The sequence below is a fragment of the Xiphophorus maculatus genome, chromosome 16 (genome assembly GCF_002775205.1).
Source record: "Xiphophorus maculatus strain JP 163 A chromosome 16, X_maculatus-5.0-male, whole genome shotgun sequence".
Taxonomy (NCBI): domain Eukaryota; kingdom Metazoa; phylum Chordata; class Actinopteri; order Cyprinodontiformes; family Poeciliidae; genus Xiphophorus; species Xiphophorus maculatus.
In genome coordinates this window covers 6,258,892-6,274,836 of record NC_036458.1, presented here as the reverse complement: position 1 = coordinate 6,274,836, position 15,945 = coordinate 6,258,892, and the positions used below count along the sequence as shown (strand labels likewise).

General features: G+C 38.1%; 1 protein-coding gene across 1 annotated transcript; it reads left to right on the top strand.

The window, feature by feature from the left end:
• The first annotated feature begins 757 nt into the window (after positions 1-757).
• On the top strand, positions 758-15,619 carry eftud2 (elongation factor Tu GTP binding domain containing 2). The gene is made up of 28 exons (XM_005796673.3): positions 758-883; positions 1,744-1,859; positions 1,937-2,099; positions 3,292-3,370; positions 3,467-3,542; positions 3,859-3,924; positions 4,011-4,046; positions 4,169-4,259; positions 4,347-4,429; positions 4,517-4,683; positions 4,824-4,948; positions 5,266-5,329; positions 5,407-5,497; positions 5,617-5,752; positions 6,195-6,322; positions 6,442-6,635; positions 6,718-6,829; positions 6,909-7,049; positions 7,134-7,235; positions 8,955-9,037; positions 9,189-9,275; positions 9,960-10,086; positions 10,679-10,766; positions 10,843-10,961; positions 11,702-11,796; positions 11,879-12,032; positions 15,126-15,233; positions 15,334-15,619. Exons 2-28 carry the CDS (start codon positions 1,755-1,757, stop codon positions 15,427-15,429), a joined length of 2,916 nt encoding a protein of 971 aa, XP_005796730.1. The 5' UTR covers positions 758-883; positions 1,744-1,754; the 3' UTR covers positions 15,430-15,619.
• Positions 15,620-15,945: the final 326 nt, after the last annotated feature.

Genomic DNA, 15,945 nt, shown 5'->3' with positions numbered 1-15,945 from the left:
TAGATTTAGACTAGACTATATTTCAGAAGAGTTTAACACTGGAAAAATTCTTTAAATAACATCTGACTTTTTATATCATATTTTGACTAAATGTAAATATGCAATCATTTATTTATTTAGCTATAGTTTTATTTTACCAAGAAAAATTGTTTTGGTTGCGGTGTTTATGTATTTAATTCCATCTAGTGGTATCGGAGGATAACTACAAATCTCATCTCAGTACAAGAATGTTCTCTTTTTGGAATAAACAGTAAATGACAATAATAAAAAAAGGAGTTTCAAATTCCATTGAGGAAAGTTGAATACAAGTTAATTGATAACAATTCTGTTAAAAGCTTGGGGGAAAGGATAAGGCAGAAGTTTGAGGGGCATGTAAGAAAAACAGGAAGAAAAGCAGTATACATTTTCAGATGTCTCAGAAAAGGTCATACAGGTCTCAACAAAACTCAAAATAATTGGAAACCATATTACAGAGATATGTGATCGCTATAATCTGCCTGAATCTGTTCAGCGTTTTCATGATATGAACAAGAAAGGTTACAGTTCAAAGAAGCACCGAATAGATTAAATATTAACAGTACAATATAAAGTATTTTTGAGGGATTGATAAAATAAAATAAAATAAAATGTCAAGTTATGAAAAAGGTAAAGAACGAATCCAGGCACTTATTATGTACGTTTCTCGTCTATCCTCACGTCCAGTAGATGGCAGTATTGACACTTAAAGATCTGCCATCCGCCATTAAACACCTGAAGAAGAGGATATACGGCAGTTGCATCTCATACGCATGGCGCTATTTGAATGAGCATTTGTATACTGTGTATAAAAGTCATCTTATTGTTTTGGATTTCATATTAAGTATCCGCTTTTTATCCGGAAAAGGTACGTATTTATAATATTATATATGATTTAGTTGGGATCCGCATGCTATCGCTTGCTAACTCTGAACAGCAACGTACCTCTTACGTAGCTTGCAGCTCGTTCATATCTTTACCCTTTTAGCTCGTTAGCATGACAATATGCTATTAGATAAAATATTACCCGAAAAAGAACCGAATTTTTTCCGGTCAACCTTTTTGTTTATTTTCTGTCAGGAACTTTCGTAAATTAAACATCGGGTTCTGTAAACCGTCGCGAGAATATCAGTGTTAGCATTAGCTGTTGTGGTACAGCCTGACTGATCATCTCTATTACAGCCAGACTTCCACTCCTTTATTTTATTTTGCACGGAAAATGTTTACAACTATTAAAACTGTGCACATTTGAAGAACCGTAAATGTATGAATTACAAATACCAGTTAAAGTTTGTATATGTTTTATATTTAGTAAGAAACTACAATTATGGGAGAATTTATTTCAGATGAAATGATGTAGCAGGAATGTATGAATTTTCTGTGCTCTCACTTCAGTATAAGTGAATTAATTAACCTGAAATAAAGCTCATTTGTACTTGTAGCTTTTTTCTAAGATTTATTCATGTGCATATTTTTACAAACTGATAGATTGTTGTAAGTTGTCAAAAAAAATGTATAGAAAGAAAAGGTCTTCTGCAGTTTTCATGGAGGATTACACAACCTGGTTGTTCCAGCTTTTTGTTTTACATATTTTTCCACCCCTAACATTTTATCATTACAAAATATCTGTTCCATTTCAGTCTCAAAAACTTGGAAGTTTAATCTTCTCAGAGCTGCTGTGTTCTCTTCAACATGAGCCCAAGTCTAAATATTTGATTTCCTTTGCAGTTTTCTAGAAGATGGAGGCTGATTTGTATGACGAGTTTGGTAATTACATCGGTCCAGAGCTGGACTCTGATGACGATGATGATGATCTGGATGCAGAGGACAGGGATATTGACGAGGTATCTTTCAAATTCATACTACTTGTAATTGCTAAAGATTTCAGTGGAAAACCTGTCATTGTGTTTATTTCCTGCAGGGGGATGAAGATGAAGAAGATGAGCCTGCAAATGAGGATGAGAACGTACCTGGCATGGAGGTGGTCCTGCATGAGGACAAGAAATACTATCCCACAGCGGAGGAGGTTTACGGGCCGGAAGTAGAAACTATTGTCCAGGAAGAAGACACACAACCTCTTACTGGTGAGATTAAGATTTTTTTTTTTTTTACAAGGATTGAGTCACATTTTATTATCTGGAACAGCTTTCGTTTAGTACCTCTACAGAGCTTCCTTTGATTAGATTGTGAATTTGTTTACAAAAGCACTGAGAAATGTGTGTAAATGAGGTCTATCTGGGAAAACGTGAAAATAAGAATATTTAGTTTCATGTGTGTTGGGATTTATAATCACAAAATTAAAACACTATTTTTATGGAAAAATCAAACCTGTCTTTGCGTCTCCAGACTTTGCTTCCTGCTTGAGTTGTTTCAGAAACTGATTTTACTACTGAAAAACGATATTCTTCATCAACATTGTTTTGTAATTTTCTGGTGGACAAATGTTACAAGATGGGGTTTTGTCATATACTGTTTTTATTTCTCAATTGAAGACTGTTTGTTGGTCATGCCATTCAGTTGATCCTTTTTAACAGTCCTGCCACAAACTCTATCTCCTATTTCTTTCCATTTTTTGTTGCTCTTGAAGTGTACTTTCTTTTGTCAAAGTATATCACAGTGAGTTTCAAGCTAATTGCTTTGATGCCTTTTTTGTCTTGAAAAACTTTTTACCAGCTCTCGCTTTTGTCAATGTATTCCCTGTTAATCTGCCAGTTGCATTCTTTTTCTGTACAATGCTCTTTGCACAATCAGGCTTGTGCAGGTATTTGTTCTGGAAATGGAAATTTAAAGTTTGATTTAATCTTTGTTTGCTTGAATCTATAGACAAAACAAAAAGATGTCACTAAAGATGTCATACATTTTTTTAAAGTATGTTTTCCAGACTCACCATGTTCTGCTGTTTTAGTTTTGTGACATTTTTTGCTGATTTATCACTTTGTGAAAGCTTGCCAGTCTGACAACTAGTTTATCACTCTGCTTTTATAAACACTACAAAAACTAAGATTTAGAGATATAATTTCTCTGAGATCTCACATATTTTTCATGTTTATTATGCATTTTTTTTGCCCTGTAATTTGATGTTTTTGTTTTTAGACTGTATTCATTTAATTCTAATTTTACCTTTATTGAAACATCAAATGTATATGAAGATAATTTCTGTGCAATCAAAATTACTCTGAAATTAATGTGTGCTGTTAACATGGTTACAGAATTCTGTCTTTGAAAACAAGACAAATGATATTCTCATGAATTTTTCCTTGTTTACCTTTCCTTCAGAGCCCATTATCAAGCCAGTCAAGCACAAGAAGTTCACATTGATGGAGCAGGAGTTACCTGCCACTGTTTATGACATGGAGTGAGTCTTGTAGCCCGTTAAATTCGGATAAAAATGCTGATGATTCAGAATGCAGAAGAGTGACATGCGTCTCTTTCATCCTTTGTGTCCGTGCAGGTTTCTGGCAGATTTGATGGACGGTACCGAGCTGATCCGTAACGTCACCCTCTGCGGTCACCTCCACCATGGCAAGGTTAGCTGCAGCTCTCTAGCTGCTGCTGGCTCTCTCACATCATGCTCTGTTCTTTGCTGGGGGATTGTCCTTGGCATTTTGATCAAAAAACAAGTTTAAATAAATAAAAAATGTAGCTAAAATAAAAATGAGGGCCTATTTTTATGATTTTAGTGAGCTGCTAAAGGTTGCTATAGAAGCTGGAGAAGCACCTAAGGGGAGAAAGTTATTCATGCTTGTCACAATGTTAGGAAAAAAACTAAATGTCATTGAAATATTAAACAATAATTTGACAACTAATGTAGTTTTACCCTCTTAATGTTTTCATTCCTCTCAGACGTGTTTTGTGGACTGCCTGATTGAGCAAACTCATCCTGAAATCAGAAAGAGAGATGATGTCGATGTGAGTGTTCTCTGCTTCAATTTCACTTAAACTGTGTTGAAATCAACTGCGACCCAACGTGGATTTTGACTTTTTTCTTTTTCCAGCTCCGGTACACAGACATCCTTTTCACTGAGCAGGAGGTGAGCCCTTCATTCATATTTGTCATTAATTAACCAGACAGTATTTATTTAAATCTATTGGGTTATTACTGAACAATAACATTTAGTCTCTTCATTGTTTCTGGTGCTTTTTTTTTTATCAGCGAGGAGTCGGCATCAAAAGCACTCCAGTCACAATGGTGCTGCCTGACTCCAGAGGAAAATCTTACCTTTTCAACATCATGGATACACCAGGTCTTGTATATTAGCTCAATGAAGAGGTTTATCTGTGATGTTTTCTTAAAAATAAACAAAACATTGACAGTATGTCTCCTTGAAAAGGCCATGTGAACTTCTCTGATGAGGTCACATCCAGCATGAGGATCTCAGATGGAGTTGTCCTCTTCATCGATGCAGCTGAAGGAGTGAGTTGCCGTTTCTTAAGAAGTTCATTTATATTTATAAAAAAATTTTTTTAGAAGAAGTGATTCAATCTTCTGTTCTTTGACCAGGTGATGCTGAACACGGAGCGCCTGATCAAACATGCAGTACAGGAGCGCATGGCCATCACCATCTGCATCAACAAGGTGGACCGGCTCATTGTTGAGCTCAAACTGCCACCAACAGATGCTTATTATAAACTTCGACACATTGTGGATGAGGTCAACGGTATGCTCAGGTAATTCTGGTTTGTTCGATTAACAGGGGAAAACTGCAAACCTTAAAGTATGAAAAAACATTTGAGTTTCAAAATAAAAGTACTTTAGACTCAAGCGATTTCCCCGGCTCAGCATTTGTGACGTTCCTTCTGTCTTTCAGTACGTACTCCACAGACGAGAACTTGGTGGTGTCTCCGCTCCTCGGGAATGTTTGCTTCGCCAGCTCTCAGTACAGCATCTGTTTCACCCTGGGGTCCTTTGCCAAGATCTACTCAGACACCTACGGTAAGATCACTTATCAGTAAACATGCTGATTTTTTTTGTTTGTTCTGTTTTATACGTTTTAAATAACCCTACATGTTTGAATATTAGGCAAAAAATATCCTGAGTTAACACAAAATCTGCAACTTTTCGTTCAGTTGCTCTTTTGTCTTGCTGCATTTTAGACAAATTAATGTATTTTGTTTGTAAAGAAAAGGGCTTTTATCTGTTTAGGCTTGAAAAGCAAGAAAGTAAAATATGAGGGTGTGAATACTTTTACCATCACTGTGGATAATAGAAAACAGCACTAACTCACTCCTGTCTCCTTCCTCTGTTTCTAGGTGATATCAACTATAACGAGTTTGCAAAGCGGCTTTGGGGAGACATTTATTTCAACCCCAAAACGTGAGCACTCAGCCTCTCTGCTAAAATCTGTGAAGCTCTTCTCTTCCTTCATGTTTTTTTCTTTGTTCTCTGTTTAGTCGTAAGTTCACAAAGAAAGCTCCCACCAGTAACTCCCAGCGCAGCTTTGTGGAGTTTGTCCTGGAGCCTCTTTACAAGATCCTCTCACAGGTTCGAAATGGCTGGCTTTGTTTGTTTTTGTTTCCTTGAAGATTAGCAGCTCAGTTCTCAGTTCAAACCTCCTGTGTGTGATCCTTCCCCAAATGGTGTGTTTATGTGTGTGTGTGCAGGTGGTTGGGGATGTGGACACCACCCTGCCCCGGGTTCTGGATGAACTTGGGATCCACTTGACCAAGGAGGAGCTGAAGCTGAACATCAGGCCTCTGCTCCGGCTGGTCTGTAACCGTTTCTTCGGAGAGTTCACCGGTACGTCTCGGAGTCTGATGTTTGTGCTTCATTTGTAATTTGAATAAAGTTTTTCTCCTAGTTTTGATGGATATGGAAAGGATTGTGGGAAAATATGGATATTTTCAAACTTTATTCGCTGTTACAATCTGGGAAAGTTCACTTCTGTATTACCTTTCTTCATCCATCTATCTTTGTTACATCCGTCCGTCTGTCCATCTCTCCTACGTCCAACCGTCTCTTTTCAACATCCATCCATTTTGCTTCCATCCATATCCCATCTATTCCCTTCTTTTCCTCTCCTGACAGTCTGTCATTTTTGTTTGGTGTATTTTTAAAATCTGACCACTGTAGAGACATCTTCCAGGTTTTTTTATTTATTCTTTAAAAATTTGGTTAAATAAATAATAAATAAATTAATTGTTTTGTATTAAACCATAAATTTTTTTGTTTTTCTTTGCAGGTTTTGTGGACATGTGCGTGCAACACATCCCCTCACCACAAGAGGGTGCTAAAATAAAGATAGACCATACATACACAGGAGGACTAGACTCTGACTTGGGAGAAGCCATGGCAGAATGTGATCCTGATGTGAGTCATTTTATGGTTTAGTACAATTTTTTTACAGGAACGTTTATATATTAAACAAAAAAACCCAAAACATTATTTTAGTTTCAAGACTCCTCTTCTTACTTTCTGATGTTCCTCAGGGTCCCTTGATGTGCCACACCACTAAGATGTACAGCACTGAGGATGGGGTCCAGTTCCATGCCTTTGGTAGGGTTCTGAGCGGTACCATTCAGGCAGGTCAGCCGGTCAAGGTTCTGGGAGAGAACTACACGCTGGATGACGAGGAAGACTCGCAGATTTGCACTGTGGGTCGCCTCTGGATCTCTGTTGCCAGGTGACCTTCTAGTTTCACTCGTTTATGAAGGTCCAATGTCAGCGATTGCTTGGTACACTTACAGCCTCTTCCACCATCTCAGATACCAAATCGAAGTGAACCGAGTTCCTGCAGGAAACTGGGTTCTGATCGAAGGCTGTGACCAGCCAATCGTGAAGACGGCCACCATCACAGAACCACGGGGGAACGAAGAGGTCCGGAATCACTGAGAAACTTTTTAGAAGATATTTAGAACTATGAACCACAATAAAGTAACTTCTCTTTCTCCAACAGGCTCAGATTTTCAGGCCGTTAAAGTTTAACACAGCTTCAGTCATCAAGATCGCCGTGGAGCCCGTAAACCCGTCCGAGCTTCCCAAGATGTTGGACGGACTGAGGAAGGTCAACAAGAGCTACCCTTCTCTAACCACAAAGGTACATCTGAGCACCATCACCGTGTCGAATCATTTTATTTACTTTGGTGTGTCGGAGCTGATTGACGTGTTGACTGTGTTTCAGGTGGAAGAGTCTGGAGAGCATGTCATCTTAGGGACAGGAGAGCTTTACCTGGATTGTGTCATGCATGATCTGAGGAAGATGTACTCCGAAATTGACATTAAAGTACGTAAAAATATCCATTATAATTATGTAACTACAACAATTTAGGTTGGTTAGGAAGAAACTGCAGGTGAATCTTAATATAACCGGTCGTCACTGATGAGGTCATTTATTTTGGTAATTAAATTCAGAAGGCAAATACTAAGACAACTTCAGCTTATTACTGAACAAAAAGAAAATATGTCATAGATAATTTAATCAATAATAACATAAAATTGTAATGTTATAACTTTCACTATCAGGAAAGAGTGCTTGTTGACACCAAGCAAAATGAACCGCAAAAGGTCACTGCTAAAAAACATAGTGTACAGAATGCTGCATCGAAGCGTATTAATGGAATGTTGAGTGGAAGAAAAAAATCAAAGGAGAAAAATGTGTCGAGTAACAAAGACAGTTGCAACCTTTAGAGGCTGCACAATATGTCTCGAATATATATAGTCTTTGCTATAGCAGTGCGTTCAAAATTCATATCGCATAGGACTGTCTGGAGTACAATAATTGTTGCCTAATATATTCCAAATGTTATGAACTTTCATTTTACATGCTAATGCAGCATTTAGCCAGCTGGACAGAGACTCATAGCAGCAGATGCTCACATTGGACACAAAGGACATTACACAAAATGCTGAAGGTTACAGAGTGAAGGAAGGAGAAAATAATCATCCCTTTTGCATAGCAAGCCCCCAATCAAGAGTCCTGGTTCAGTTCCCAAAGTGTTGCAGCGACTGAAGGTGGTGCTTCAAGACACATCCACACAGAAGTATCCAGGACATGGAGCAATGTCCATAGCATGGAGCTTTGATTCTGTGCAGAGACACAAACTCTGCAGAGAAGTTTTGCCCACACTGCCAGAAGCACCTACTTCAGTGCCTGACTGGCCTTCAGGCTGGCCTGACATGAACCTCATAGTGATGCTAAGAAGCCCTGTCCAGAGAAAAAATGAAACACCAGAGTCACCAATATCAATGTTGCTGTTATAGCAACCTGACTTCTTTAACACCTTTGTAGCCCTGCTGTGATAACTCAATAATTGATGCAAAAGGAGCCCTGAGCACATAGACAAACTCATACATCTATATCATTTTGATTGATGTTTGGACTTTTAGCTCACAGTACTTCTAATAATTTTTGCGACTAATGCACTAAGGTTTACTCAGACTGTAATTCCTCTCCCACTCAACTCCTTCAGACTAGCAGCAGCAGCAGCAATTGGCAAACACCTGGTGGAACTGAGCTGAGTTCAGTAAGAACTATTGTGCCTAAGGACTGTTGTAAATAGCATAATGAGAAGCATTGTTGATCGATGTGCTGAAGGACGAGTGTCGGAAAGAGCACAAGCTTCTTAAAGAGACAGAGGCCCAATTTCAAGATGTCAAATTACAAAATCAAATTGATTTTGTCATGTTTAATATCTAAATATTTATACTAACTTAAAAGTGACATTGTTAGTTGATTGTTCTATAAAATAACCTGGAAAATACTTTATACTGCCCCTTTAAATATTTATCAGAGTATATATGTATGTAACCCTGTGAAACCTGCAACCAGCTCACTTCAGCAGAACATGACTGTGTGTTTCATATGCAAACAAAATGGCACCACAAATAAAAACGTGTGGATTATTGTCATTATTGCAGTTGAAAAGTGATTTATTTATTTTTTTAAATGCTTTTGTTGATACGGTTTTCTTAAACAAATCTCTTTTTAACATTTTCCCTTCAGGTCGCTGATCCCGTTGTGACCTTTTGTGAAACGGTGGTTGAGACTTCGTCTCTTAAGTGTTTTGCTGAGACGCCCAACAAAAAGTGAGTATTTACCCTCATTTTATCAGATCCAAGTCGAACACAATGGCAAGAGTGTAATCCGATGACGCTTCACCAGATAATTACAGCTGCTCGACTGGGCAATACACAAGTCAGATAAAGCAACACAAACTGAGATTGGTTTGATTTCCAGGAATAAGATCACCATGATCGCTGAGCCTCTGGAGAAGGGGCTCGCCGAGGACATCGAGAACGAAGTGGTGCAGATCACGTGGAACAGGTACGCTGCTAAAGACTCTCCCGCTCACTGCTGCTGCTGCTGCTGCAGCTGCAGTTTAATTGACTGCTTTATTAGCCGGGTGATACAATGTGCCTTTCATGTCAGATGTTCTCGTTTTGCTTTGATGTCAGCTTAATTCCTCCACATTTCCGCGCTTTTCTGACCATTTATTCTCATTTCATCCTTTGCTGGGATTAATGAGCAGTTATTGAAAAACGAGGTTCTGCAATTAAACGCCGTCAGAGGAGGCAGTGGAGGAAAAACTTATTTAAGAAGTGAAACATTGGAAGTTGCTAAATACATAAGTGCTCGACAATAATTTTGCGCTCGCTGCCGAGTAGCTGCCTGTGCATCACAGAAATGCCCCCACAATGTTACCTCACGTTTGCCTGTTGATTAATTCACTCTGTATAATTAAATTGTGTACTGAAAGCATGCAAGCAGTTCCCCGTTCCTCTTGTATGAAGAGCAGGCCTGATTACATCCTCTGCTTGAGTGAGGCTTGCTGTCTGTGAGGCCATCTGGACCTGGTTGTGGCACCATATAATAGCACATACCTCTCTTCCATTAACCCCCCTGTTGGTCTCCCGAATAAAGCAATCTCTTTAATGTTCCAGTTGACACACTACACCTCCCATCACTTCCCCACCCCCAACCAGTAACTGTCCTGTTTTGTTATGGCAGGAAGAAGCTGGGAGAGTTCTTCCAGACGAAGTACGACTGGGATCTGCTGGCTGCCAGGTCTATCTGGGCCTTTGGACCAGACACAACGGGGCCAAATATTCTCGTGGATGACACGCTTCCTTCGGAGGCAAGTCAGAAAAACGATTGGCAAGAAATTTTGTGCGCAACTCTTAGATATGTATTCATATTTTATCATGTTTTTGCTTTCCAGCGTTTGCCACAGTAAATTAATTAAATGGACTTTGTTTTTGTCTTGTACAAAAAGCTGATTTTTCTCCATCTGAAACTCAATTTAAATGGTTTCCAGGTCAAGATCAGGAAGAAAAAATTGTATTTTCAATTTTGTTGTTTTGGTTATTTAGCAGAAATTCATTATATATACATTATATATTCAGTCATATTGAATCTGCAATACTGCCTCCACATCTCTCAGCAGCATCCCAGCAGATCCCCAATGTGTGCCTAAAACGTCACGCTTTACGGTTTCCTGTTATCTGCATCAAATTCCTGTTGAAGGTTTTTTTTTTATAGGTTTAAAAAAGGGTAAAAATGGATGGAGAACTCTAGAGATTTGAGTGCGAAAAGCATGAAATTAAATGTTTTAGTTCCTTAGGTTATCAAGAAAACCTAAATTTAGTCTTTTTGCTTGTTTTTGATGAATGTATTGATAATATGGTGTTCTTCCAGAGAGTCTCAGAGCCATTGTGTGTTTTCTGCAGGTGGACAAAGCTTTGCTCGGTTCAGTCAAAGACAGCATCGTTCAGGGCTTCCAGTGGGGCACCAGGGAGGGACCTCTGTGTGATGAGCGTAAGAACCTTGACTCTTAATCTGAATTAAATGTGGACTGATTTATTCATATTTTTGTTGTTTTTGTTCCTGTCAGCTATTAGAAATGTGAAGTTTAAGATCCTGGATGCCGTCATCGCTCAGGAGCCTCTCCACAGAGGAGGAGGTCAGGTCATCCCCACAGCCAGGAGGGTGGTCTACTCCGCCTTTCTCATGGTCAGAGTCTTTCAGATCTTTTTTTTTTTTTCCAGGGTTGCTACAGGTGTTTCAGATCCTTTAAAATGCTTGAATTTCAATCAGGTGTTTTCAAGGATTTGATGGTGCTTGATTGTTGAAAATGCTTGATATTCAAACTGCACAGTTTTGTAATTTTTCAGTTGAAACCATATATTTTCATACACCTAATAAAAAGACAATTTTTTTTCCCCCTCAATGTCTGTAGTTGTTTTTTTTTCAGGTCAGTTAGAGTGACCAAAATTATTTTTGCAAGACAATATTTTAGAGATTTTTATGACTTTTTGTATGTTGTATTTGAACAGAAACTTTATTTACTTTGGCACAATTTGTTGGATTTTTTTTTTTGTTAAATTAGTATTTTGTTCTCAGACCAGTAAGGCATATACTGTAGGATGCATGAAAGAGACCTTTAGAATACAACATTTAGCTATATTTTAGTTTACATTATCATATAATTGCAAATTGAATCTGTCTTTTTGTTCATTTATATTGTTTTTAATCTCGAAAGTGTGCTGCTGGAAAAGTTTGAAAACTTACCTTGAAAAGTGTTCGAAACCTGTTTTTTTCTTATTATTTTTAAATAGTTAATTAGTTAATTACCTCTATTAGAGAAGAGTTTAATTAAACTGTGATGCTGTTTTTGGAATCTCATCAGTATGTTACAGACTTTCTTTAGGCCTTTCTTCCTACTTTAATCTGTAGTAACCCTTTCATTTCAGGCCACTCCAAGGTTAATGGAGCCGTATTACTTTGTGGAGGTCCAGGCTCCAGCTGACTGTGTGTCTGCCGTCTACACCGTTCTGGCTAGGAGAAGGTTTGTCTACCTCCTAAATCAAGCTTCACACTCATCGTTTTTCATTTTCTTATTGAAATAATCTTTGTTTGCCATCTATCAGAGGTCACGTCACCCAGGATGCACCCATACCCGGCTCTCCTCTCTACACCATCAAGGCTTTCATCCCGGCCATAGACTCGTTCGGCTTTGAGACCGACCTTCGCACACACACACAGGGTCAGGCCTTCGCGCTGTCTGTGTTCCACCACTGGCAGGTGAGATTTATGGACACTAACATGCAGTCAGCTCCTTCTTCTTGGTGGATTGGATTACTTGGTGTTTGCCTCCTAAAAATAAAAGCCTGGCAGGTAAAAATATGTTGAAAAGTTGCGAGATTAATTCCTGTCTCTTAGATACAGGCTGATGCTGATGCTATATGTTTTTAATGTGAAAGATGTAAATGACTTTATAAAACTATCCTGGGATTTTGTTTGCATTTCTCTGTCAGTTTGTCCTTCCCTTCATCCATCTATCCATCACTCTTTTTCTCCACATATACAGCCTTCCATTTACTTTTTCAATACTGCAGTCATTCAGTCATCCTTTTGTCCATCGACCTGTCTGTCCGTCTAAACCATCCATTTTATCTATTGGTACTTTTATCCACTCGTATGTTTAGCCATCCATTTATCCTTCTTTCTTACATGCCTCCATCTATCTATGCATTTTTCCATCCTTTCAAATATTCATCCCTTCATCTATATATTCATGTTTTTACATCCCTTCATCCGTTCCCCCATCCTATATCTGTCATTCATGCATTTTCCTCCCATCTATCTGTAAGTACATCGATCCATCCTACTTTCTTACATCCATGCATGTTTTTCATCCATCTTCTTTAGTTTTTGCATCTTCTTTAGTTTTTACAGGTTAAAATTGAAAGTAAAACTAGAATTAATCGTGATGAATCGATTATTGAAGTAATCGTCATTACTAATTTAGTAATTGAATAATTGTAAACTGAAGTATGCAAATGCTGAAAGAAGCAATTTTCTGAAAGAGCAACAGTCAGAGCAGTAATTAAGCCAAAGCTATAAAAAATAGATTTTGCAATTAAGATGAAAGAAAAACCCATTTTGCCTGTGAATATTTTCTACAAAAACTCCTCAAGTGGCAGTTTTAGCTTCACTTTGTAAAAAATAAAACCTCATATTAAACACTTTTTGTTAACCAAACATTAATCAGTTTGTCCAAAAGATAATCAACAGATTAAGCTGCAGATGTATCCTTTACTAAAAAATAATCAAGCATTCTCTAAAAGAATGCCGTTACTGCGTCTTAGGCAATAAAATGCTAATTTTCTTATTCAAAAAGGGAATTGCATTGTTTGTTTCCATTTTTGTGTTTTTTTAATATTGAATAAAACAGACTTAAATGGTTAGGATGAAAAACTTTGTGAATGAGCTGGAATTTCTTTTATCCAATTGATTATCAAAATAATCGATTTACTAAAATATTTGTTAGCTGCAGCCCTAATGGGAAAGCCTGAGGTAGTTTAAAGTGAAGTTTTGTATTCATGCTTTGAAAATTGACCTTTGACAAGTTTGGAAGTACGTTTGCGAACATGTCTGGGAATGCTGGGAGTCCCGACCAACATGTGTTGCGGCTCCGAAGTGCCCGGCGTCGCGCGTTCGTCTGCCGCTCCGGTTAAACAGCTTTTGATCCCGAGTACAGCAGAGTGTCGACTCATTACTTTTCAAGTTTTATGTGTCTGTCTGTGACTGCCTGCTCTTATCTGACATGTGTTTGCGTCTGCACTCCGTAGAGCTGTGTCAGTGAAAATTACCTCCACTTAGGCTAGATTAATACTTCAGTGCAAAGTCATTAATCTGTGAGCAAAAAGGGAGTGGAAACATTTCATGTTTCATCATTTGAACTAATGTCTCATCCCCCGTAGGTGAAAATGAAAGCATCTGACGCGACATCAGGCATGAATTATTTATGTCAGGCTTGCGCTGGAGAATATTTGCATCATTGTTATTTAAATTATATGAAGATGAGAAAATAAAATGCAGTGACAGATTTGGTTCTGAATTGCTTTTTATTAAGAAGTTTTTCTTCATTTCAGTTCCTGATGAGATAATTCTGATTATTCAGTAGCAGACAGGAACAGTTTATCACCATTTATTCCTTGCAAAATGTTCATTTTTTAAGGAACTTCTTTTGAGATTTAATACCAATCAGCACTAAGCCTGTCACAATAACAAATCTTGTTATTGAGAAGTCACTGATGTTGTTTTTAGACCATTTTCAAGTGATATCATGGAAATGATGTAGTAATGCAAGCTGAGTATCAAATATTTAATACTAGAAGTGGAAGAGATTTAAAATTTCCATAACAAACAAACAAAACACCCAAAGCAACAAATAAAATGGATATTAAACTCTCTGTGAAGAAAATTGTCCTTCAAAAAAACAGAATAGGAAAGACCAGACTGGAAACTTCCATCATCCAGTCTTTGGTAGAAAAAGAGAAAAACAATCAATCATGCAAATGGAATTCATTGAGCTCATTTTAATTTATCATGCGATTAATTGATTCATTTCCTATTGCAAAATGCTTAGTCAGCACGCATGTTGAAATGACTCATTCCCAATTCACTCAACAATCTGGCTCTTTTCTGCTGTTTGTGTTTGAGAGATTTGATTCCTGTGAGCACATATTGATTCGGCTGCCCCAGATAACGAGACGAACAAAGAAGTCCCTGAACTGCCTTGTTTGGCCCATTAACCTTAAGAGGCCATATTGTGCCTCCCTCATTAGTTTTATCATCTACTGGCTTGCTAATAGCGTCGCGCTGAGTTTCTGTCCTCAGCCGCTCCCTTCCATCTGTTGATTGGGCTCCAGCTTCTCCTTTGATTATGTTTTCCTCTTTTCCTCCAGTCAAAATCCCCCCCTCAGGCTCAGAAAGTATTTATTTATTCTATCATATCCCATTCCTATGCAAGCCTCCTCTTCCTCTCCTGTCAAATGACATGAATATCCCATTCGCCCCAGGAAGGTCAGGCTGCTTAGAGCGGATTTAGTGAATAATTTTAAACGTCCGGGAGCTCGTATGCATTCTAACTCATCCTGCGAACGTTGCATTGTTGTCATATTGGTCCCATTTGATTGAGTGACACTACTTGCGTCTCGTTTTTTTTTTTTTTTTTTCTGTTATGATGACGGTTGCCGTACTGAGTCAGGAAAAACGGGACGGAATGTTAAAAATGTTCACTCAGCTTGTTGGCGCTGAAGGTCTTGCGTGTTGTTGGGAAATGTGTTGAACGTAAACGAGTGTCTGTTTTGCTTCTGACGCTCGTTTTAGATTGTTCCCGGTGACCCGCTGGACAAGAGCATTGTGATCCGGCCCCTCGAGCCTCAGCCCGCCCCCCACCTGGCCCGAGAGTTCATGATCAAGACCAGAAGACGCAAGGCAAGTCGGCTGCCCGCCTGTTTGCCCTTTGAATTTAAAATATAACCACAAACTTAGCATTTAAATAAAAAAGATGCTAATAATCTTTGTTGCTTTGCAGGGTCTGAGCGAAGATGTGAGCATCAGCAAGTTCTTTGACGATCCCATGTTGTTGGAGTTGGCGAAGCAGGATGTGGTGCTTAATTATCCGATGTGAGGGAACTTTTTAATCTACAGAACAGGTGTAGCTGTTAAACATTGGATCCGTCTGTTTGTTCTCATTTTTTGTTGTATTTTTATTTTTTTACTTGTACAAAATGGTTTTTTGTAGCTCAATTTGTCTTTGGAGCTAAATGAGAAAAGAGGTGGACTTGATTATGTTTGAATAAAAATGTTTTTAAATCAAATAAACATGTTTTGTGTATTTTGTGGTGCCCATACAGATTTCTTGTTTCAGAAGATGAAACAAATTTTAATATCAAAGAGAACCTGAGTGAATACAAAATGGTGATGCAATGGTTTTATTGATTAATGGGGAAAAGCTGTCCAAGTCAAACTGGTCTTATGTGGAAAGGTAATTTTCACTTGTGAAATCATGAATAAATTGCGATTCACCACTAAAACTTTTCCTCCATAAAACTAGTAAAGTATATCACATCTCCCATTTTTATATTCCATACACTGGTTCCCTATTGCTTGGAGAACAGACTTTAAAATACTTTTGTTAATTTAT